Source organism: Caretta caretta, chromosome 5 (assembly GCF_965140235.1).
Source record: "Caretta caretta isolate rCarCar2 chromosome 5, rCarCar1.hap1, whole genome shotgun sequence".
Lineage (NCBI taxonomy): Eukaryota > Metazoa > Chordata > Testudines > Cheloniidae > Caretta > Caretta caretta.
Genome location: NC_134210.1, coordinates 21862113 through 21887595, shown reverse-complemented (window position 1 = coordinate 21887595; position 25483 = coordinate 21862113). Strand labels below are relative to the sequence as shown.

General features: G+C 40.9%; 1 protein-coding gene across 11 annotated transcripts in view; it reads right to left on the bottom strand.

Annotated features, from left to right (window-relative positions):
• NEDD4L (NEDD4 like E3 ubiquitin protein ligase) overlaps nucleotides 1–25483 on the bottom strand; it is a 367521-nt gene that overhangs the window by 97757 nt on the left and 244281 nt on the right. For all 11 annotated transcript variants that reach the window (XM_048849463.2, XM_048849464.2, XM_048849465.2 and 8 more), the window contains one exon: nucleotides 15416–15466. In XM_048849463.2, coding sequence (XP_048705420.1) covers nucleotides 15416–15466 — 51 coding nt within the window. The remainder of the gene's footprint in view (nucleotides 1–15415; nucleotides 15467–25483) is intronic.

Below are 25483 nucleotides of genomic sequence, written 5' to 3'. Positions count from 1 at the left end.
CAGAGGTTACATTTTCTGATGTGCAATGTTACCAATTCTCCTAATTTTATCATGAATGTCATGATATTTGCTGGTTTTCTTAAAGCTGTAGCTCTTGGAGTCTTTTGCTTACAAGAGAATCTCATCTTTCATTTAACATCCTCCCTACCCCTCCAAGATTCTAGCCTTTAAGGTTGTGGAAAAGCTTGGGAACATGAACCATAAGACTCAAAAACCAGAAGTCAAATGAGAACCAAAAATGTATTGTTTTTTTTTTAAAACCCATGAATTTGGGGGCCTGATTCAAGATTTTTGTACACTTGGGGTTGGCAATACTGTAATTGTACACTAGTTGTCCGCTCACACAGAGCTAGCTCAAATCTGATTTCTAGGAGTGCTGGGCTCCCAAAACTCTACTTGAAGACCATAAGAGCTCCAAGTCCTCAGCATCTCCAAAAATCAGAAGGGTATTGTAGTGATGCAGAGTGGCCTCCATCCGGACTAGAGAACGAGGGAGCACTACACTCCCCTTGGTGGGTGGAGCCAAACCCACCCTACCACACCCCCCTCGCGAGAAGTACCAGGGCGGGGCAGGAAATATGAAAGGAAGGCTCTGCAGCAGAGTTGGGCTGGAGCCAGCAGAGAAGACAGATGCCTCCGCCTTGCTGCAGCACCCAGGAGCAGAACCTGTACCCTGCCGCGCCCTGTCCCCAGAGGAGATGAACACAGATGAGGACTTGCCAGGACTACCAGCGGCCGTATACCCCGAGGAGCCTGAGAACCTGTGGAGGCTAGAGGTACCAAACCCCGGGGAGGTAGGATGTAGCCCAGGGGCAGCCCACGACTGGCTGGCTACAGGGCTGACCGCATCTCAGTCGGCGTGTTGTGGCTGGAACCCTGCCGACCCAGTGAAAGACCACTCTGCCACTGTTCGGGCCCTGGGCTGGAACGCGGTGGAGTAGGGCGGGCCCGCGTCCCCCTGCCATCCCAACCCCGGGGTGGCAGACTCCCCACTTTAGGCCAGGAGGCCTGTGCTCTGTGAACCTCCCTGCTAGCACCCTAGACTGCTTGCTGGATGTGTAAACCCCTTTCAGAGCCCCTAGACTGTATGGGCGCTCCCCCTTACCTGAACTCCAAGACTGTGTGTGTTTGTTGGCTGCCTGAGCAGCCTGCTCCCTGCTCTGCCCCACCCAAAGGACCAGAGCTAATTGACTGTGTTTGTTTGCTGGCTGGCTGCCTGAGCCCACAAGCCCAAGCTAAAGCCTGCTCCCTGCTCTGCCCCGCCCAAAGAGCTACAGCTTATTGACTTGGTGTATTTGCTGGCTGCCTGAGCTGGGAGGCTGAGGCTACAGCCTGCTACCAGCCCAGCCAAAGGACAACTGTTAAGTGTTGTCAGCCCCATTGAGGGGCTATGAGCTAGAGACTACGCCGGGCGCTGCCCGCCATGGGGCAAGAGCCCCAGACTGTTGTTGTCTGTTTGCCTCTGTCAGACAGACCCAGAGCTCTAGACTGTTTACAGCTTGTCCCCCGATGTGACCCAAGCCTGAGGACTGAACCCGAACAGAACGAGGCAGAGGGGCCTCCATCTGGACTGGAGAACGAGGGAGCACTACAGGTATCTCCAACTGGGCACTCCACATTAATGGACCCTTCTGAAAACTTGGGTTGAACTGATTTGTCCATGGTCGTATAGAACCATACAGCTGGAAAGCAGACCAAGGAGCACTGATTCCCATTCCCAACTGTAAATTCAAGGTCTTGTGTGTTGTATTTGCAAAAAAGGGTAAAAAGTCACTGATCAATATTCAAAGATTAAAAAAACTCCACACTAATTCCTTCAGGGTTTATAATTAAAGTACCATGCAGTTTTTTCATCTGAAAAGTCCTCCTTTCCTGCAAGTCATTTCCTGCATTCCATTTTCACTGAATTCCTATAAGAGACATATTTCCTTCTTTTAAAGAAGAAAGAATTAACAAGTGGACAGAATTCTAAAATATGTATAGAGATTAGATTTATCACTCCTCACTTCTATAATGTTTTACCACACTGAGTGACGCAGAGAATGTAAACATAAGTTCTGAACTCTGCTTTATTAGCTTCATCTTGTAGATGGCAAAGTTGAAGTCCAGAGACTTGCCAAACAAGTCAACAGAACAGACAGGATGAAAACTTAATCAAAGAAGTCTTAAACTTTACTATGATGCTTTTCAGTAATAAAAGAAAGAATTAATGAGAAAAAAATTGATAATCATTTTATTTGTCAAATCTTCTATGTGGTTCCTTTAACATCAAATTACTATTGATACCTTATTACAAGGCATGTGGATAACTCACGATTACAGAGTCTGGAATCTTAGCCATGCACAGGGTAACACTGTGTTGAGACATCTTACTGATTGTGGAGAGAGAACTGGGAGCAGCTAATGCCTCTTCACACTAACTTACACAATATGTGCCTCTGTCAGTTCTCGCTCTTTATTTTTCATTTTGGCTAACTAACGCTACTAAAAACGAATGTAAAAATACCATGTGATTGTCCATACCATATGTGCTCTATAATATCTTGTATGAGATTACACAACATATTATAACAGTAAAAAGAAAAGGAGTACTTGTGGCACCTTAGAGAGTAACCAATTTATTTGAGCATAAGCTTTCGTGAGCTACAGCTCACTTCATCGGATGCATACTGTGGAAAGTGTAGAAGATCTTTTTATACACACAAAGCATGAAAAAATACGTGTATATAAAAAGATCTACACTTTCCACAGTATGCATCCGATGAAGTGAGCTGTAGCTCACGAAAGCTTATGCTCAAGTAAATTGGTTAGTCTCTAAGGTGCCACAAGTACTCCTTTTCTTTTTGCGAATACAGACTAACATGGCTGTTACTCTGAAACATATTATAACAGTGGGGTTTATTACATCTAAATTGTATTTTGCCATATACATCTATAAAGGACAACCTTCGCCCACACATTACAGTACATGTGCTGTTAGGTCTAAAAGTGCTATCATTTTTCATATCAGAATACATGATCGTCCAGCAACTTTACAACTTACGCTGTAATCTTCCAACTATTTAGTATAAAAGCAGCCAATAACAATGTTATGACCCAAGCAGACCTCACCTTTAAAAAATAATGAACTCATAATGAATAGTATGTAATATCTCAACATGGAACACACATATCCCTCTCCTGCTAAATATGAATACTGCAAATAGATATCAAACCCCATTCCTATAATACATAGCTTAGGAATTAGTTCATGTAAATATTTGTCACTTTCATGCAATACTATGTTCTGTGGCAGAGCTCCGACCTTGTCCCCATGGGTCCCGCGCTATCTGTTCCCTGCTCTGGTCAGTCAGGGAACAGAAAACTGTTAATCCAGTGGCCAGTATATCTGCCTTCTGCTACACCCAACTGGCCTGGGTCTATCACAGTTCATACATTAAAACATAAACCAACTGAAAACTATACACTCATATATGATGTAAGTTAATACAAGGATAAGGTATATAGTATTTATTAAATCCAAAAGTATGTTCAAATAATGTTAGGATTGCAACCAAGAAATTAAACGTTACTTATCAGTCAAACATATCGTAAGATATAAAATACAGGGTTACTTTGCTTTATTTACAAACATTAATGGATAGAAAGTCACTGAAAATGGAATAAGGATTTATTTAAAACATTTATTTATGCAGAAAATAAAAAAAAATTGGTGGGATCCAAGCTTTTTGTGCCCTGGGCTCTCAATTTTTGACATTTTCACTTGTAGTTAATTTAAAATAGGGAAATAATAGCTGGCAGAATATCAGGAGCACAAAAAAGCAAACAAACAAACAAAAAAAAGCAAAAGAAAATTTGTTTTAGGCATAAATATTTACTGAAAAAAAACCCCTGGATTTTCTGGGACCAATAAATGGTGATAAATAGGCAGTCATATATATTGATCCAACTGGAATGACTCCACCTATGAAGTAAATATTCAAATAATTCATTCCCCTGCCACTCCAAAACTGTTACTGTGTGCAAGACTGGAGTAGCTTAGAAATGTATTTAAAAGCTGTATTATATAGTGAATAGGGACCAAAAGCTGCATGAAAACACATATTTAACTCACCTATTAAAGAAAGATAGCTTCTTCAATGTGCAGAGCCCTGACCAAGAGAGGACGCGAGCTACAAAAAAGATCATGAGTTTTTTACACCTCCGGTCCTATTGCTGGATTGGGAGACTGGGTCAAGTTCTGAGTTGCACAATTTGTAAGGAAAGTGGGGCACTCTGTGGCCTACCACTTTGCTAGTTCTCTAGGCTGGTCCTGAGCAAAAGGCCTTCTAATACTATAGTGCTAGTAGTGGGTAGCCACTTTTCAGAGTTTTAAATTTCAGCCATTTGACATTTTCCCTTGCTGCATCCCTCCTCCATGACCCAGCACAATATCTCCAGCATTTTTGAGGAGTAATTGCTCCAGAAGAAGTTACTAAGATTGGTAGGTTGGCCATGCAGGAAACCTAAGGCAAAAAGAGTCCAGCCATAGCAGACCTCAAAGATAAAGAGGTGTCTGTGGCAACGCTTAGCAAGTTGGAAACCTCCTGTGAGAGAATCCCCACTTGCATTTATCTACTAGAATCAAGTTTCCTTGAGAAGGAAGACTTCCATCCCACACCAGTGAGTGGCTGAATGCATTGTGTGTGTGGGACTGGGGAAGGCTGTTTAGTCTGTCTTCCTGTCTTGCCACTGGCATTATGTTACCTTGTAAGGGACCTCTTTTCGCTCCCAATCACAACAGGGTACGAGTGCCATACCATCTATTAAGTATCAGGGAGTAGCTGTGTTAGTCTGTATCCACAAAAACAACAAGGAGTGTGGCACCTTAAAGACTAACAGATCTATTTGGGCATAAGCTTTCGTGGGTAAAACCCACTTCTTCAGATGCATCCATCTATTATAAGTGCTGAAGCAAATCTCGCTGTCTTTCAATAGCTAATCCAGCTCTTCCACTGTTCTCACTGATAGTCTCTTAAACATTTGAACAACACCTGCTCAGCCTGTTTTCTTAAAGGGCCAGCTCTAAATGAGGCCCTTTAAAGTATCAGAGGTGAAATCCAGACCCCACTGAAATGAACAGGAGTTTTTCCATTGGCTTTAGTGGGGCCAGAATTACACCTGGGATTCGTTTACCAGTTTCTAAATTTTGAAAAGCTTCCAGTCTCCAAGTTTCCATATGTACAGGAGGCAGCTTACATAGAAGGAATGAGGGGCACAATAACCACATCAACAGGTTGAATATGCTTCGAGAATTAAAGGGAGCCAAACTTCATCATTGATTACATGGTTAAATGGGGACTATATATAATTTAGGTCTGAATTTAGACTGCTGCATGGAGACTGTGTGCAGCCCCATGATGGCTGGAAGGAAACAAATAGATAACTGGAATCTTATAGAATTAAGTTACAATACAAGCCTTTCAGCTACAATAGGTGACTGTCGACATTGAAATCAAATACACAACACCTGATTTTGTTAGAGCAATTCAACAGCTCAAGTAGTTTTTCCATAAGGATTTATGGGTCATACTGGGAAGACTTTCATCTGTCTGTTTCATGACAATCAATGACAAGGACACAATACTGTGTCAATACAGCACTATGATTATCTGTGGCTTTGGGAATATGACTCTGTGAAACTGAAGCTTACACAGAAGCTACAGTTAATGGTCACCAGTTAGCCAGTGTACAGTTAATCAAAGAGTCCAAATAATAAACACAAGGACAGAAAAGTTACATTGTTCTCAGTGTTTGAGACTTGGACATATTCAGTTCTGGACAAGTGCCATAAAAGCTACACTCAGGTAAAAGTACAGTTATACGGGCTGATGTTTCATAAAGCATACCTGGAAATTAATGCCATATGCCACAGGAAGGGGGGTACAGGGACAGGGGTTCTCAAACTTTTACAACCTGCAACCTCAAAAAAAAAAGTGCACCCTCTCCTCACCCCATCCTCATACGGGTTCCTTAATCACACTTCTTTGCACCACTATCCCAAATATTTGAGCTAAGTTTTAAAAAATCTGGAATGCATTCATTCATTGAACTATAATGTGACAAAAATTAGGCAACTACATTCTAACTACAGAAATGTAGTAATTACACATTACCATATATTAAAAGTTATGGGTTATTTATAAAGAATGTTCTAGATTGCACAGCTAGCACAGACTTTGTATTATTATTCACAATTTCTAAAATAGAATCACTGCATCATAGAAATGTAGGACTGGAAGGGACCTCAACAGGTCATCTAGTCCACTCCCCTGCACTGAGGCAGGGCTAAGTACAGTAACTCCTCACTTAAAGTTGTCCCGGTTAACCTTGTTTCGTTGTTACGTTGCTGATCAATTAGGGAACATGCTCATTTAAAGTTGTGCAGTGCTCCCTTATAACGTTGTTTGGCAGCCGCCTGCTTTGTCCACTGCTTACAGGAAGAGCAGCTCGTTGCAGTTAGCTGGTGGGGGCTTGGAACCAGGGTGCACTGGCAGCCCCCATATCCGCTCCCCTAAGTTCCCTGTGCAGCAGCCGCCCAGCAGGCTATCAGTTGCCAGAAGTTCAGCTGTCCCTCCCCCCTCTGCCTTGGAGCCGCTCCTGGGAGCCTCCCGCTTGCAGTGCAGGGAAGGGGGGAAGAGGGAAGCTAATGTCAGGGTGTTCCCCCCCCAACTCCTGCCCCCTTCTTACCCCTTCTCCATATAGAGCAGGGTGGGGACAGGACAGGGCTCAGGACGGAGAGAGCTTGCTGAGCTTTCTGGCAGCAGCTTCCTGATCACAACTTCCTGATATTTTTAAAGGCAATGTACTTAGAATGGTGTCAGCATACTTAAAGGGGCAATGCACATCTCTCTCTTTCCCACACAAAGGGTGTGTGTCTCTGTCTGCCATGCTGTCTCCCTTCGTGCTGCCTTGTAGAGTGTGAGGCTACATTAACAACAACGTGTTAACCCTTGCGGGCTCAGCCGAGTGCTAGTTCATCACTTAGCAGTAAGGCATTCCCTGGGAAATATCCCACCCGCTTCCACCCTCTGACTTCACCACCTCAACCCAAGCTTCACAATCATCATTGCTGTGTACAGTATTCAATTGTTTGTTTAAAATTTATACTGCGTGCGTGTATACAGTCTTTTGTCTGGTGAAAAAAATTTCCCTGGAACCTAACCCCCCCTATTTACATTAATTCTTATGGGGAAACTGGATTCGCTTAACATCATTTCGCTTAAAGTCACATTTTTCAGGAACATAACTACAATGTTAAGCGAGGAGTTACTGTATTATCTAGACCATCCCTGACGGGTGTTTGTCTAACCTACTCTTAAACCTACCCTAAACCTAACCTACCCCAATGATGGAGATTCCACAATCTCTCTAGGTAATTTGTTCCACTGCTTAACTACCGTTACAGTTAGGAAGTTTCTCCTAATGTCAAATTTAAATCTCACTTGCTCCAATTTAAGCCCATTCTTCTGGTCCTACCCTCAGGGGTTAAGGAGAATAATTTATCACCCTCCTCTTTATAAGAAACTTTTTCATACTTAGGGACAATTATGCCCCCACTCAGTCTTCTCTTCTCCAGACTATGCAATCTTTCCTCATAGTTCATCATTTAATCATTTTTGCTTGAGAGGACTTTCTCCAACTTGTCCACATATTTCCCAAAGTATGATACCCAGAACTGGACCCAATATTCCATCTGAGGCCTTGTCAGTGCTGAGTAGAGTGGAAGAATAACTTCTTGTGTCTTGCTTACAGCACTCCGGCTGCTACATTCCAGAATTATGTGCACTTTTTTTTGCAACAGTATTACATTGTTGACTCATAAAACAGTAATATTGCATTCTAAATGATACTGAATATCATTACTAAACTTGCATTATTACTTCAGTTTTATTTGGATAGGAATTCCCTTCAATAATTCAAAACAGTAAAAGAATTTATTTTAGTACATTTGCTACAGTCAGAGGTCAATCATTTAAAAAATATTTTTAAAGTAAGATTTTCATTAACTTGATTGCCTTATTTATTCCTTTCTGCAGCTAACATCTGTAGAAAACTCACTGTTAGCTTTTGGGGAGTTCTTCTGTAACAGGAAATAGTCACAAAAGGACCTTTCTGTGTAAGTCACCCCAAAAGAACCCCACCTAGATGAATGGGGGCTTCTTAATAACCCTCCAGCTGCTGTTCAGCAGCCTCTCATGCCGTGCTGTTCCCCCGGGTGTTCTAGGTCCAATTTGAAGACTCAAATCTGTCCATCCCCACCAACAGCAAAAAACCACACACAGCACTAAGTATTTTTACAAAGGAAACTTCCTACCCTTCACTGAAACAATCTAATTTATTAGCTCAACCCAGTCTATCTGCCTTGCTTCCTAGTTCTCCACAGAAATAACTGCCAGATCACTTAACCTTTCCTGTCCAATGGACGTTCTTAGATAGGACTTGATTAATGTTAGTTTGCTTCCATTAGCAGCCATGGTTTACAGGAAGGCAGCAAAATATACGCCGTTCTGTTTCCATGTTAGGGAAACTCACATCTAAAGATCTTTCATGTATGTAGCTAAGGAGATCAATGGGTACCTTTGTTTCCAAGTCATCCTTAAAGATTCATTTACAAAAACTGGCAAAGTGCTCAATTTTGTTTTCAAAACTCTCATACTTTAAATCCTCTGGGTAGATGCTTGCTAAGTTTCAAGCGTGCCTCTTTAAGTTTTTGCTGCTGAGACTTAGTTTCCCGCTCGTAAAAAAAGCGAACCTTTCTCTGACTTCATCATACGTACGCATACTATTCTTCAAATTGTGTTAATATTGTGTCTCAGATGGGTTTTGAAAAGTTTTTCAGGACCTCATGAACTTTTGTTCTTTGCAAGTTCACCAGGCATTATTTTTCTCCTTTGAGGTCATTTCTCTTTGAGCTGCACGGATATTTCTAACACTTCAGTCTGCGAAGCTGGAGCTTTCTTACATGAAATGAACCCAGAAGCTCATAATTCTGGCAAAGCATCTTGAAGGCCATCAAGTAAACTGCAAGCCATTTGAATGTCAAGATCCAGACTCTAATTTTTTGCTCATAATGTTAATTTTTGACAAGATAGTAGATCGTATTTCTGCCAAAACAACAATTGAAAGCTCTGGTTTGCAAGCTATCAGCTTCCAACTTAAATTCTAGTGTAAGATTGCGTGAAGACATGGTCGTGTCTAAAAAGCAGAAAAAACACCCTCAACCTGATTTCTTAGGGGTTGGATTCCCTCTGCCTTTGCTGACCATCTTGTCATGTTTTGGCATTTTTCATGCTAATATGCTTTTTCAACATATCCCAATGACTAGTAGAAGCAGAAACCAAGGTATGCAATCATTGAACAATTCCAACTTGAGGAACAATCATTAAGCAGCTTCCCCCACAGTTTCAGTGAATGGGCAGCACATGGGACAAAAGATGTGCTGATTTACCTGCTGAATTTGATTTTGAACACTGTTGTATGCTGCAGCCACGTTAGCTCTGTGTCACACCTGTGGCCCTTGCAATCAGCCATAACTAAACAGTTCCCCCCCAGCAGCTTCTTTAATATCCACACCAGAACAGGGAAGAGTATCTACAAAGCTCTCAACACCTTCACTCCATTTTTCAGAACCAGAGCATACCTTAACACCTGATATATTTGTTCCATTCAGCAAAGGTCTGGAGTGCAAACAAACATAATAGAGAAGTATTTAGCTATCCTACACTCATCAAAAATAAATAGTCTGCCATACCTTTCTTGTGATCCTATCTATAAATTCATTTTGAATTTGGTGTGCTAAGTACCTCACTTTTGCAGTACTGGTTTTAATAGCTTCCACATTATCTTGCAACACACTATCATACCTTGCAAGCATTTCAAGTAAACCCCAAAAGTTAGCACTACAAGGACTGTTTAATTTCTCATCTCAATCCTAAGTACAGCAAAAGATGATGTAAAATATGGCACCACGTGTTCTTCTGCACTTGTTAGCAGGTTTGTATACCCTTCTCAACTGTGCGAACCATTTCCCCAATCGTTCTGAAAATTTCATCCAGTGGGTGATTGCCTCCATGTATTCCTTTGAACATTAGTGTACAAATTTGCCAACACAAAAGTGGAAACAGTTTGTGAAAGCAGTTTTATGAAAGGAAAATGATGAACTTGGCTGGAAAAGCAAAGAAGCAAAACAGAATGAGGTGGCAAGTCTAACTGTACATGAACCAAGATCACGGGTGGAATTCCCCATTAGGTGTTTGATAAAGAACCACAATTTTAATACTTGCATTCTTTTCATTCACTTGTCAAAAAGTCTTGTTCTAAATTAACAATGGGACAGTTTTCTACGAAAAACAGGCTAACAGACTCCATCACCTGGAACCAAATAGCTGGATCTGTCTTGTCAAAGTCAAAATTCTGCCCCATGCTTTCAATAATAAAACCACTTTCATTGTCCACATCCATAAGTGGCACGAACAACTAGCGGGCAACTTTCTGTGTCTAGAATCAGATACTCTGGCACTCAACAAACCTGACAAACCCAAATCAGCATCCTCACTAGCTAACGAAGGCTCAGAAGTGAAAGCAACAGAATCATCTGCAGATTTTTCATCTGGAAATGGTTGAACTTTGCACATTTCATGCAATGTTGTAGATTCAAACTTTTCTGATCTTTTTCACGGGCCTGCTGCAGCTTGTGAGCACCACTCTTGTGTTTGCAGATATTCATGTTGGAAATCACAGTTGACCATGAGAACTCACCCATTAAGCTCTTCACAAATTAATTGCTAGTTTGGACTGATTACGGTAGCTGGTGAAAGATCTAGTGAATATCTGTGAAACTCGGAGCTATAACCTGTGCTTGAAGTGGGGTTGGGGTAGAAGACCCCCCAACATTTTCTGAACCTCAAAAATGGTCACTAAGGCCTGCACAGAGCTACTGCCTCATACAGCTACTCTGACTCCGCACCACCCTGCCATGGACAGGTACTGCCCACTCATTGGCCCACCCATCAGTAAACAGGGAGTGGGCAATACCTGCATCCATGGGGAAGTGGAGCAGAGGTAGCAGCTCTGGGTGGGGATGATGCAGCCTAGAAATTGTGGAGGGCCAGGAGATGCCAGAGGGGGCATGGATCATCCCATACTGGCCACTCAGCATCTTATAGGGACAGGCTCTGAGCTGAGCCCAGAAGAGAGAGAATGGAGTGGGGCAGGGAGGAGCAGGAATGGGAGGGCAGAAACAGAAGCCCCAGCACAGACCCAAGGACTGAGACTCCTTCCTCACCTTCCGCCTGCCACTGTACCCCCATCCCCAGAGAGACTCCACACCCCATCAAATCCCACTGCACCCACAGCCAAAGCAATGCCAACCCCTTTGAATCTGACTGCACCACCAGGCCTGTGTCCCCAGAGAACCCACCCAAAATCTCAAAGCTCCCAATCCCAGTGAATTTCACTGCATCCCCAGCTCCCTATCCACAGATAGATCTTCCCATATCTGAGAGAATCTCAATCCTACTGAATTTCACAGTGTGCTCAATTCCCGCTGCCCCAACACCAGTAAATCTCACTGCAACCCCATCTCCAGAAAGACCCTCCCTTATTTTGGTGTAGATATCAGTGACATCTGCAAAGCATTAAATGTAGCCCCTGAATACACCATTTTGGGTATGAAATGGAGAAGCCTGGGGCCACACAATGGAAGAAAAGAGTGAAGTTAAAAAAAAAGGTGTGGGGGGGAAGATCCCTTTATAGGCCCAGTTGCGCTGGAACCATTTTAACCCCCCTTAACACAGCCCTGTTCTCATACCGCAGGCTATGAAAGGCATCTTTTAAAAAGTGGAAGTCAAATCCTAGTGAGGTAACTAGAAAGGAGCATAAACACTGGCAAATTAAATGTAAAAATGTAGTAAGAAAAGCCAAAAAGAGTCTGAAGAACAGCTAGCCAAAAACTCAGAAGGTAATAACAAAATGTTTTGTAAGTACATCAGAAGCAGGAAGCCTGCTAAACAACCAGTGGGGCCCCTGGACGATCGAGATACAAAAGAGCACTTAAAGATGATAAAGTCATCGCAGAGAAACTAAATGAATTCTTTGCTTCAGTCTTCATGGCTGAGGATGTTAGGGAGATTCCCAAACCTGAGCCGTCTTTTGTAGGTGACAAATCTGAGGAATTGTCACAGATTGAAGTGTCACTAGAGGAGGTTTTGGAATTAATTGAGAAACTTAACAGTAACAAGTCACTGGGACCAGATGGCATTCACCCAAGAAAGAACTCAAATGTGAAATTGCGGAACTATTAACTATGGTTTGTAACCTGTCCTTTAAACAGCTACTGTACTCAATGACTATAAAATAGCTAAAGTAATGCCAATATTTAAGAAGGGCTCTAGAGGTGATCCTGGCAATTACAGACCGGTATGTCTAACGTCAGTACCAGGCATATTAGTTGAAACAATAGTAAAGAATAAAATTGTCAGACAAATAGAAGAGCATAAATTGTTGTGCAAAAGTCAACATGGTTTCTGTAAAGGGAGATCATGTCTTACTAATCTGTTAGAGTTCTCTGAGGGGGTCAACAAACATGTGGACAAGGGGGATCCAGTGGACATAGTGTACTTAGATTTCCAGAAAGCCTTTCACAAGGTCCCTCACCGAAGGCTCTTACGTAAATTAAGTTGTCATGGGATAAGAGGGAAGATCCTTTTATGGATTGAGAACTGGTTAAAAGACAGGAAACAAAGGATAGGAATAAATGGTAAATTTTCAGAATGGAGAGGGGTAACTAGTGGTGTTCCCCAAGGGTCAGTCCTAAGACCAATCCTATTCAACTTATTCATAAATGATCTGGAGAAAGTGGTAAACAGTGAGGTGGAAAAGTTTGCAGATGATACTAAACTGCTCAAGATAGTTAAGACCAAAGTAGACTGTGAAGAACTTCTAGTTACCTCACTAGGATTTGACTTCCACTTTTTAAAAGATGCCTTTCATAGCCTGTTTACAGATGTGGTCCCCTCATCTCAAAAAAGATATACTGGCATTAGAAAACGTTCAGAAAAGGGCAACTAAAATGATAAGGGGTTTGGAACGGGTCCCATATGAGGAGAAGAGGCTAGGACTTTTCAGCTTGGAAAAGAGGAGACTAAGGGGGGATATGATAGAGGTATATAAAATCATGAGCGGTGTGGAGAAAGTGAATAAGGAAAGGTTTTAGAGTAGCAGCCGTGTTAGTTTGTATCCACAAAATGAAAAGAAGGTCTTGTGGCACCTTAGAGACTAATAAATGTATTAATACTGTACGCATTATTCAAGATGTGGGCGTACCATGGATTTATATAAGGGCAATAAGATATTCTCTGTCTTATTCTCTATCCCTTTTTTAATGATTTCTAACATCCCGTTTGCTTTTTTGACTGCCGCTGCACACTGTGTGGATGTCTTCAGAGAACTATCCATGATGACACCAAGATCTTTCTCCTGATTAGTTGTAGCTAAATTAGCCCCCATCATATTGTATGTATAGGTGGGGTTATTTTTTCCAATATGCATTACTTTACATTTATCACATTAAATTTCATTTGCCATTTTGTTGCCCAATCACTTCGTTTTGTGAGATATTTTTGAAGTTCTTCACAGTCTGCTTTGGTCTTAACTATCTTGAGCAGTTTAGATCATCTGCAAACTTTGCCACCTCACTGTTTACCCCTTTCTTTATTAATAAATTTGTTAGTCTCTAAGGTGCCACAAGTCCTCCTTTTCTTTTTGTGAATAAGGAAAAGTTATTTACTTGTTCCCATAATATAAGAACTAGTGGCCACCAAATGAAATTAATGGGTAGCAGGTTTAAAACAAATAAAAGGAAGTTCTTCTTCTCTCAGCGCACAGTAAACCTGTGGAACTCCTTGCCTGAGGAGGTTGTGAAGGCTAGGACTATAACAGGGTTTAAAAGAGAACTGGATAAATTCATGGAGGTTAAGTCCATTAATGGCTGTTAGCCAGGATGGGTAAGGAATGGTGTCCCTAGCCTCTGTCTGTCAGAGGGTGGAGATGGATGGCAGGAGAGAGATCACTAGATCATTAACTGTTAGGTTCACTCCCTCTGAGGCACCTGGCATTGGCCACTGTTGGCAGACAGGATACTGGGCTGGATGGACCTTTGGTCTGACCCAGTATGGCCATTCTTATGTTCTTATGGCTACTGCTCTTACTAGCACTGAAGTAGTGCTCAAAACATGGTAGGCAGTTTCCAGGCCCCACATGGTGTATGATCTAAGACAGACAACGCCCACAATTATAGGATTAAACACAAGCCTATGAGCGGTGGAGATGGGGTAGGTCAGCAATGGAAAGCAAAGTAAAACTAGTGATTTTTAAGGAAAGGTTTGGAGGAGACTGAGTTTGCTTGGCTCACAGGAAGGAAAATTGTTCCAAACAGAGGGGGCGGCAGTGTGAAAAGAGGCCAGAGGATGATTATAAGGACATTACAGTAGTTAAGTGAGAAATTACCAGACTGTGGGCCAGCATTTCAGTCACCATTTGACACAGAATAGTCGGGGTAGATCTAAGAAAGAAGCAACAGAAATGGAGGACAGCCGCAGAGTCTCTAGATATCCTGTCTCAAGGCCCAACACTCCCAGGGAGGAAAACTTCTCCCAGCTGCTGTGACTTGTGGGGCCACTGAACTTTTCCTTAGTTTGCTGTGCCTCACACTCTCCTGATAGCTACTAATGTTGCTGCTGCAGCAATGGCAGCTGTACAGAGACGGCATTACACCTTCAATAGAGAGAAAAGTCTGTAAAGCATTTATGTAAAAGTTTCTCACACAAGGCACTGACAAGGCAGAGTACAGAATCATAGAAATGTAGCGCTGGAAGGGACATCAAAAGTTTATCTCGTCCATCCTCCCAGGCTTATACTTAGAAAGCTTTTTCCTAATATCTAACTTAAATTTCCCTGGCTGCAGATTAAGCCCACTGCTTCTTGTCCTACCTCCAGTGGACATAGAGAACAATTGATCACAACAGCCCTTAACATATTTGAAGATTTATCAGCTCCCTCCACCTCAGTCTTCTTTTCTCAAGACTAAACATGCCCGGTATATTTAACCTTTCCTTATAGATCAGGTTTTCTAAGCCTGGCTCTCCCCTGGTCTCCAATTTGTCCAGAACTTTCTTAAAACGTGGCATCCGAAACAGTACTCCACGTGAGGCCTCACCATTGCAAGTAGAATGGAATGATTACCACCCATGTCTCACACACGACACTCCTGTGAATACACCCCAGAATGATATTAGCCTTACTCACAACTGCACCACATTGTTGGCTCGTATTCAATTTGAGATCCACTACGTATGAGCATATAAACATCTCTTACCGGTAGATGATTAAGTGGCACGTCCACTTGACCCAGGAAGTCGTCTCTAGTCTGTTAATAAAACAGAAAGGAAAAAAATGTTTGTTTATTAGTTCATTTCTAAACCAACAGGAAGTGGGGAAATGGCAAACAGGAAGGTCACAATGGAGCCAGAGACAACTCTGTACTAATATTTTACTAAGCCTAGATTCTACCCCCACACATGCCAACCATCCCTACTTGGCAGACATGGTTCCTGGAATTCAGCAAAATATTTATTACATTTCTACTATGTCCCTCCAAAAGGCCACTGATCTCCTAGACCACTGTATGCACCTGCACTACTAATAAGTTTTAACTAATGTTTCCTCTAATAACCTGCTGTCAATGCAACATATCAAAAACTCTTACAAGTACATTCTCATGTATTCCACTGGGACTCCTGGCATTGTGCATTCTGCAGACCGCTTGGGCATTTAAAAGCTAAAATTAAGTTAATACCAAGTTATGTTTACTTCAAAATTTCATAGCTTCTTCTTTTACACTAAAGAGCCACATACAAAGTGCTGCTCCTCTCCAACTAAGTCAGCCAAATCAATCAATCCGAGTAGATGTGGATGAAATTTAAATAACTGACTCCCATACTAAGAGCTTGCTTATTAATGTTCTACCAAAAGAAAATTAAAATATCACTGTATATATTTTTTAAGAACAAGTACCAGGGTGTTCTCGATGACTGTGAAGTATTTACCTTATGAGATGCAGTGATTCATCCTACCTGGAGCCTTTTGATTAAGCTTTCAATCCCCCTTCTGATGACCCACACTGCATGTTATAGCTACGTACAGTTTTTGTACCTCTAACTACATCGGTTTAGAAACAGATATAGTTAAAGCACATGGATGCAGTATCACCAGTATAAAGGTATTAATATCACCACAGCTTATTTCTCTTGCACATAAAAAGACAAAGGGCTTGTACTACTTTCACTATATTAGTTTCTAAACAGATATGGTAAAGAGGAAGTCTGCCCTTACTAAGATAACTAAGCTGCAATTAGTGGTTCTTGTGAAAACAGCACTGCTCTACAACAGAGACCAAAGCCCTATGGAATCATTTTATTTATGGTGCCTGCAGCCTCAGGCTTTGAATTTACTTTTCAGTTCATCCTGATCTCTAGGCAGAGACACAGTCTCATTGCTGAATATAACACACAGAATAAAAGGGGTTCTGGATTTCTATTCTGGTTGAGCCCTCTTTCAGGGCAGATTTTCCCTCTACTTGGATTGAATTATTTATTGTGGAGGTCTTGCAGGTCTAGCAAGAATCTTGCAAGTCTATGCAGCTGATGTACTGAGTGAACAATGGAACAAGGTAATGTATATTTTTATAGTCTTTGTATGGAAAGCTTGAAAGAATACTTTTTACCCCAGTGTTTGAAGTACTGAATTCTTTATTCACATACCTCTCCACTATTACAAACAAAACCAAAACAATACTTTTGAGTCTTCAAAAATATACGTCTTAAAATCATTGTCAACCTTTCACTCCGCTGCCTTGATTGATAGGTTACAACTAAAATAAAATTGTAAACCCTTTGGGGGCAGGGACCACATCTTTCTAATTGTGCTGTAAAGCATTTAGTACAAAGATAGCTGAAAAAACAAGCATCTCAATGTTTTCATTGGCATAATGATGACATACAATAAATAAAAAGCTATGATTCAATAGCAACCATCTCCTTCCAGGACAGAAACTTCACTACATTGTCAGTGGAGCTGTTTGGATTCCTTTACTGCGGGACACTTGCAACTGATAGTTTAACAAGTACTAAGCACCTATATGCTTCTTATAGCACTAATAGAGAGGAAGATGTTTTCTAGTAGAAGTTGTCCCATCAACTTGCATTCATAATAATTATAATGTCAGTTGTAGCGCCCTGCAATATGAATGCAATTCATTTTAGTGTTATACTACTATTAAAAATGCAAAACAAGGACAACTGACCTCAAAAAAGCAACATTACAATAAGCATAAGAAAAACAATGCTGAATTTCCTACATTTTTTTTTTAATTTTAAGGTAGTTAGTGCATCCTCAAATCCTCCCATTTGCCCACTATCATGTTTTCATGTTTCTAGTATTAGAGAGCTACTGTGCATTCAGAACAGAGAAAGTAAAGAACAAAATATATCTTCACATAAAAAATACAGTGTGTCAGCAGAAAATAAAGTATTTCATGACTGACTGGATAACATGGAGAATTAGGTTACGAAATAAGCTAAACAACCGTGGTACTTTCACTTCTTTGATAGATAGTAAACTGAATTGATGACCTGGATAAGAGAGATTTTAGTGTCCTATTACCATTCCCCAGAGCCAGCTCATCCTCCAGAATACATGCATTTAGCTTTATTACTGTACTGTTTACAAAATGGCATCTCTAAATTCAGATTTTTGAAACCTGCTACTACCCTAGTAGCTGTACTTTTAAAAAAGCCCATAAAGTTATCCCTGGCTTTTTTGGCATCTTACATGTAGTAATGAACCTCCACGCTTACTGGACAGAGTTTAAATATTCCTGTTCCACATGTAATTTCTAACAAAGATGATGACAGAACAATTAAACAACAGCTAAAAATTAAAACCATAAAGCTCCCGATTTTTGTTTACATTGTGCACGTCAAGGACAACGCTTGCATAGTGAAAGTAAAGATGATTATAAAAATAAACTGGAAAAATCAAGTTAAGCTAGAATGTCAATAGTTTGTCAAGTATAAAACAAGAACTGGATAAAGCCAACTGTCCTAAACAGATGCTCTACAAGTGACTATTAGATGTGCTGATTTAAGAGAGCAAGGTTTCAAAACATGGCAGTGCTGCCACAACCAATGAAGTCATATAAACAGACTATCTGAGTGAATGTGCAATTTTAATAAGCTAGGATAACCCTAATATATATTAAAAGGCAGTGTGATTCAGTGGCAAGACAGTCTGGTTCAGTGGGTAGGACACAGGACAACTAAATCAGGAGACTTGGATTCTATTTCTAGCTCTGCTACTGACTTGAGTAACTTTGGACAAATTATTAGCATTTCTTCAGCTGTTTCCCACTGCTTTTGTAAGTCGTTTTGAGCTCCACGGATGTGAAGCACTGCTAATTATTTTTTTCCAGTATGATGTGAACAGAATAAACCTTTCACTCATTTTAAACTATTCATTTACAGTGTTCGAGAAACTTAATCTAAATTAAATTGATCTTCAAATGCTTCAATGCACTTGTTAGAAACATTCACTTTAGAGCCCGTTCTATTTAACAGAGAAAGCTCAAATAGTTCTTTGAAGTTGCACCACTGCAATGTATGCATCACATAGCAGATCAAATCACATTAACCTAGTTGAAAGCATTTCTGTTGTGCATTCCATCAAAAGAATATCAAATATTAATGAACTGAGCCTCTTAACACTCAGGAGTAAATAAGTATTACACCTATTTTACCAAGGGAAACAGAGGCAGGCTGAATTTCCTGCAAAGAGCGTCAGGGATAGAAAAGAGATTACCCGACTCCAAGCTCTGTGCCTTAATCGCAAGACCAGCATTCCCCTTCTAGGTGCACCATACAGGTACTGTGGTCAAAACAATGAGTAAGTCCTGAGTTCTATCTCTATCACCGAGCTGCTGTGCAAGTTTAGGCGTATCATTTCCTCTTTGTCCGTCAGTTTCCTCACATCTAAATTGAAATACTACTATTTACTTCTCTCTCACACTGAGATGTTCTGTGGATGAATGTGTATGCAATACTTTGAACATACAACCCCCCATATACACAGTATTATCCTTTGTGTTTATTAAGATTTAGCACTTTGGGTAGCTCTTAAATTGTAAACTCTTTCGGGAAGGGACTGCTTTTGTTGTGTTTGTACAGCGCATAGCAAAATGGGATCCTGCTCCACGATTAGTGCTCTTAGGTGCTACCATAATAAATCATCTCAGAAAAGGATGCTGACTGTTAGGACTTCAAGATTTCTCACATTGTCAAGCATTGTGGTTTTCAGTGGCCTCTGATCACTAACAAGTCTCGCCAATGAGGGTTTGTTTTTATTTTGACTAAGTAGTTTGCATGAAGACATTTCTGTTCAAAGGTTGTGCCTTAACATCCAGACCAGCCATTCAACGTGCTGTGTTGTTAGAGTTTTCAAGGTGGTAAATTAAGAAATGCTATCCACTATAAATTATGAAGAAATGCTATCAACTGTAGTTTCCAGGGAGAGCAAAGTCCAAGTACTAAGTTCCATTCTGAATTAAGAGCCTTAGAATTTCACAGAAGGGCAAAGCTTCCTGACTGAGAAAAGAATGAAGGGGGTGAGAGGGCAGGAAGGTCGGTGGAGTTTCATCTGCTAGCGTGGGGTTAGCACTTTTATTTTTATGTTTTGGTATGGGGAGTAATTTCAGAGAGCACCAACATGTCTTCAAACTTTGACCTGGATACTAGATCCCACGCTCCCCCTCCCCTGCTATCCTGGAATTTCTTGTTTTATCGTTCCAGCTTTGTGGCTTACAACTATTGGCACTTCTCAGTATACAATGCTTTTGCTACTATAGATTGAAGCCCTAAACTTAGGTTCCAAAGATCCTTTTACAATGCAGCTTACTTATCTCAAAACTGCAGGCATTTTAAGTTTGACGAGCATATTTTTGAAGAGAGCTATTAGCATGTAACTTCTATTTCAACTGGGTGAATTAACACACATCCCTCAACTTAGCTTCTGTCTCACCCAAGTACTCTATCTTCTTGTGGGTGTTTTGATCCAAGAAGGCTATTGTCAATTTCCTCCTCAATTATCACCTATAACATCAGCTGGAATACTAAAAACAGACCATGCACATTGAGCTGCATGGTTCTATAAAATTATGTAATTCCTATTCTCTCATCAATACACATGTGCAACTCCCATTAATAAAAATGGAAGCTACAGGAGAATATTGAGAGAGATTTCAAACACACCTTTCTTTCCTGTTACACCGTTCCTTCTACATATGCCAAAAGTCTAATAAACTTCCTAATTATGGAAAATTAACCTCCAGTTAGTAGTTTTATACCATTTACAGCTTTTGTAAAATGAATTCCCTGCATTAACTCATAGCTTGCAGTGGACAAGGTCCATGTATTCCAATGGAGGCTGGACTGAATCTGCAGTAAGGTCCCTGGATTCTGTAGCAGCATCATTAAAGATTGAGGTTTTTAATCAATTAATTTTGAAAATACACAATATGATCTGTACAACAGCCTTTAAGTTATTTATTCCACATTCAATTCAATATATTCTAAGCTATCCCCACATTTCCAGTTTCCATTGTATCAGATATGTAATGTTGCAAGGAGTAGCAATTTTGGTGGCTGGGAGATGACTGGAGACAGTTTGTGATTGTGGGATAAACACAGTAGTGGGGAACAAAAATAATCAGAAATGAAATAGTTAATGTTGATATTTAAGGTGTTGCAGAGTAAATCACCTATTGCGATGCAAGGGACAGATCACACCACTCACTAGGGATGTAAAATGTTAACCGATTAACTGATAAGCATCAGTCTTATTGGTAAGCTATTCCTTAACATTTAAACTCCAGCTGCAGGACTTCTCTGCTGCCCTGCCCCCCGGGATCCTGGCTGCCGGCCTCCCCCCATCCCAGCTGCCCCCCCCCCCACCTCGCACCATGGGTCCTGGCTGCTGGCCTTGCGCCCAGGGCTCTGCACAAAGCAGCAACAGAGCCCCAGGCGTGCGAGGGGGCAGCCAGGACGTGGGGGGGGGGGGGGACCCGGCAGCGAGCAGAGTCTCTGATGTGGGAGGAGCTGCTGAGCCCCGGGCATGGAGCCGGGATCCTGGGTACGTGGGGAGGCCACGGAGCCTAACGTTTAACCGGTAACATTTTAATAGTTCAAATGTCTAGTTTTTTTAAACGTCATGACATTATCCCTGCCACGCACTGCTGTTGCTTCAAGCTATCTGTAGATTTAGGCAGACATCACTGTCTTGATTTACATTTTGTTCATATTTTCAAGGCTATCTTCACAACCACATAACACAGACTTTTTAAAAAAAAATAAGAAAGTTCACTTTAGAGAGTAGAATTGTGTAGCAAATGGTGGGTAAGAAGTGGATTCCATGGCTGTTGAAGATAAGACGACCTGTTTGTAGTTGATGCAAGGCATTTCTGAATTACAAGCTGTATAAAGACTCACACTCATGCCTGTAAAATAGTTAATTTAAATCTTAATTTAGGATCAAAATATTTGTGTTACTTCCTTAAAACCCACTGAACTATAATCCTATAAATGTCAGTGGAGAAAAAAATCCCATTGTTTATATCACCTCCCTTTTAGTTATTTAAAATCATCTCTGTAAACCCACAAGCAGGTATGTTTGCTACACTGAAATGAGAACACAGGGTTTTTTCCTCCAAAAAGGCCATTGTGAGAGAAAGAGGAAGTAAAACTGTGCTGTAAGGAAACTACAGACACAATAGCCTTCGACAGTGTAAACAACTCAACTCTTTCAATGAACACAAATGCTGCTACACAAGTAAAAATACTTGTTCTCATATGAATTGTACTTAAGTTAAGCACATTCCCCATTGCACATCAACTAAGAATGCCCAACAAATAATTTGCCTGGTTCATTACTAAAAATTACATGTGAATTTTTAGCTACTGTACTGTAAGTAAAACATTTATTTTAGCCTCATAATTGTAAGTTTCACATAGATACTCCTTCACTCAAGAGTACTGCACTCAACTTCAGTGATTACTTAAGGTATGGGGGCAGGGGGTATTAATACTTATCCTCTCCTCGTGGATGCCAGCCTTTCGTCATGCTCTTTACCAAACGACAACACCAAAACATCCAGAACTAATTGTGTGAGGAGGGGGCAGGTTGATAAATAGGGTTTACATGGAATGGATGAGAGAGGAGTAGAATTAAGGTCATGATATACAGTAACTGTGGTAGTGGGGACATGTGTGGCTGTGCATGGAAGATTAGAGGGTCTTTTTCTCATTGCCTTGGTTGTGTGTTAGGTATGTTGAGTGTGTAGAAAACCTTAACTATTTCTCAAGTATTACTCATCTTCCAGCTTCTTAATTATCTTTGTTTCACATTTTTTTAAATTTCTCTCCATTTTATCCACATTTTCCTGACATTTCTTAGATGTGCTCAGAAATTAACACAATCAAGGTGTGATGATAAATTCCTAGCCTTGTGGCTTGATGCTTCTGCATACGTAGCCCATAAACCACATGGAATAGCCATAAGGCAGAAATTTTTTTTACAGTCCACGGTATTTCTCCTATGGCATTTCTGCTTTCCACCAGGTATCTCCCTGCAGCTGAAAATCTACATTCTTGATTTTCTACCAGATACACAAGCCTGCATTTTTCTAAGTTGAATCACATTTTTTTTCTTGTCCATATTTTAACCTCTCTTTGAAGATTTTAAGTAACCCAGTCTTAACAGTGAAGTTTACAGGACCTTTACAGGCACAATTTAACAGATTTTACTCTTCATTTATGGTCCTCCAAACAATTTTGCTTGCACATGACATTCATATTAGAGTCAAAAGAATAAATTTTACAACTCCAATAATAAATCCTTTACTAAAATTAAAATGCATTTCATCCACTAATATTTTATATTGAATAAAAAAGGGTATCAAGACAATCTGGTGTGATTTGTGGTTTACAGATCTATGCTGTCTATTGCTTGTATTGCTGTTTATCCTCGTGGCACTGACAAAATCTTTTTAACATTTGTCCCATTATGTTACGAAGGACTATAGTTAGACTCAGACTTAACAGTTAGGATGACTTCTTTGCACTCAAGATACTTAACTCTAGATCTTAGACTTAGTCCCCACACTGGCTTACATACTTGGACTGCTGGCTGGTGTGATTACCTTCTTCTTTACACAAGACCCATAGAGGTTTGGACACACAAAACTTATCATTATGATACTCTACTCAATATCACAATGATCAAAGCATTATCAAATAAACAACTTAAACTTGTGGCCAAACATCTTTATAATTTGTTATACATACCACTTGACCTCTCAGGCCTCCAATGTGGATACAATATTGAACACCATTATCTCTACACTTTGTTCATTTACTCTTCCCTCCTTTGTATTGTTCCCAGTTCCTTCCACCTTGAGGGCTAGATCCTCAGGTGATGTAAGCAATCATAGCTCCAATGAAGTAGTGGAGCAATACCAATATATATCAGCTGAGGATCAAGCCCTCAGGCTGTCTTCATTCATAGTGCTTGCCCCTCCTCCCTGTTTCTTCTGAGGTGTTACCATGGGGCTGATATTGGCAACACAACACTGGGTTAACAATCCTCTGCCTGCAAGATGGAGAAAGTAGGGACTGGAATTTACCCAGCAATGAGGAAGCATGCCCAACCTGGAGACTTAATTTATAGTTTGGCAGCATGGACACAGGCAGGATGACAGCTGAGAAGTAAGGACGCTTCAGCTGTCTACAACAATATTATTAGTTTTTCCACTAAAATTTGCATTTTCAACCAACCCCAGACAACTTCAGCATGATGAATAGCTTGGAAGTTATCAATCAAGACCATTTTCTTCACCAAATGACCAATGCTCAGAATGACCAATGCTCAGAATAGAGTCTGTCAGTTGTCTGCAGTCATGCTTCTGTCTCTGGCTAGGAGCAATATCTCAGAAATTATTCTATTCATCTGACTGCCTTAGGTCACAGTTTTCAAATTACTGTGGTTTTGAGTGGGCCCGGTGTATCCTGCATGATGTTAAGCATAGTTGTTTCTCTAAATATACACAAGTAGCAGCGAAAAGGTAGATCTAGTTCACTGAAGGATAATTGCAGCTGCCAGCAAAAAAGAAACCTTACTGTACCAGGTTCATGGGAAATCTTTTGAGTCCAGCTTAGGTGTCAGAGTGGTTACCCTCAGCACATTATTGAGCTTCAAAATCTTTTAAAACTAAAGCAACAATAACATTAGCGGGATAATTGATGGAACTGTAAAGAACAAAATAGTGCACTCACCCTCAATGAATTTAAAGCTAGCAGCCTGTGCCATTTCAGATAGTCAACAACAGGATGTGCAATGGCAACACTGATTTTGCAAGTGTCTTGTTTTGAACTGCAGTGTTTGTTCTGTGTGAGAAACCTCTGAGTCAGCCAACGTACACGTTCACAGCTGAGAAGGGCCATCAAGAGACAGAGCCTTGGCAGTAAGACAACCAACATGTGTTACCCTTTGGAGGGGCCAATCCCTGAATAAATGTCATTGTTCTCTGGCATTTGTTCTGTTCTATCTGTAATATGTCCTTAGTGTGGGCCAAATGAGATAGCAGCAGCATATGGTGAGGGGGCGGGAGGTGAGTCTTCATGCTTTACATTGGTCTTGGGTGGGAGGTGTTGAAAATCCCAAGCCACAGTTCTGCTTGTGTAATGAGGCAACGTTTTGGGTTACTAAATTGGACTGGCACACTCCAGAGCAGTTCAGCTATGGAATTAAACTGTTTTATCTGAGTGTATAATGTCTATCATCTGTACCAAATGATTATCTGCCAGATGCAAGAGATATTTTAAAATATCCCCATTGGAGAGGAACAGAATCAGGGAAAATACCAGCCAATCTGCTCTGCAAAGAAGCAACTATAAGCATAAGTATTGCCTGCTGGAACGCTTTCATTTGTATCTCTGTGTTCCTTTCAGTGCTCCAAACCTCAGTGTTTCCCATAGTTACACCCCATAATACATGGCCTGACAGCATGTGTCAGTGTAGTTCCCTTCAGGGCTCAACACTGTCACCAAGAAGGGGCTCTTCCGCCACCCCATACTTTGTCCTCCACCATCCCTCCCCCACCACCATGATCTGAGCATGTTGCCTACACAACATACAGCCCTTTGTAGTTCTAAGGAACAGACAATGAGAAACATAACCTCTGCCTCTCATGTGACAGTACAGACCTGAAGAATATCTCTGTGTAAGCCCAAAAGCTTGCCTCTCTCACCAAAAAAAGTTGGTCCAATGACAACCATCTTGG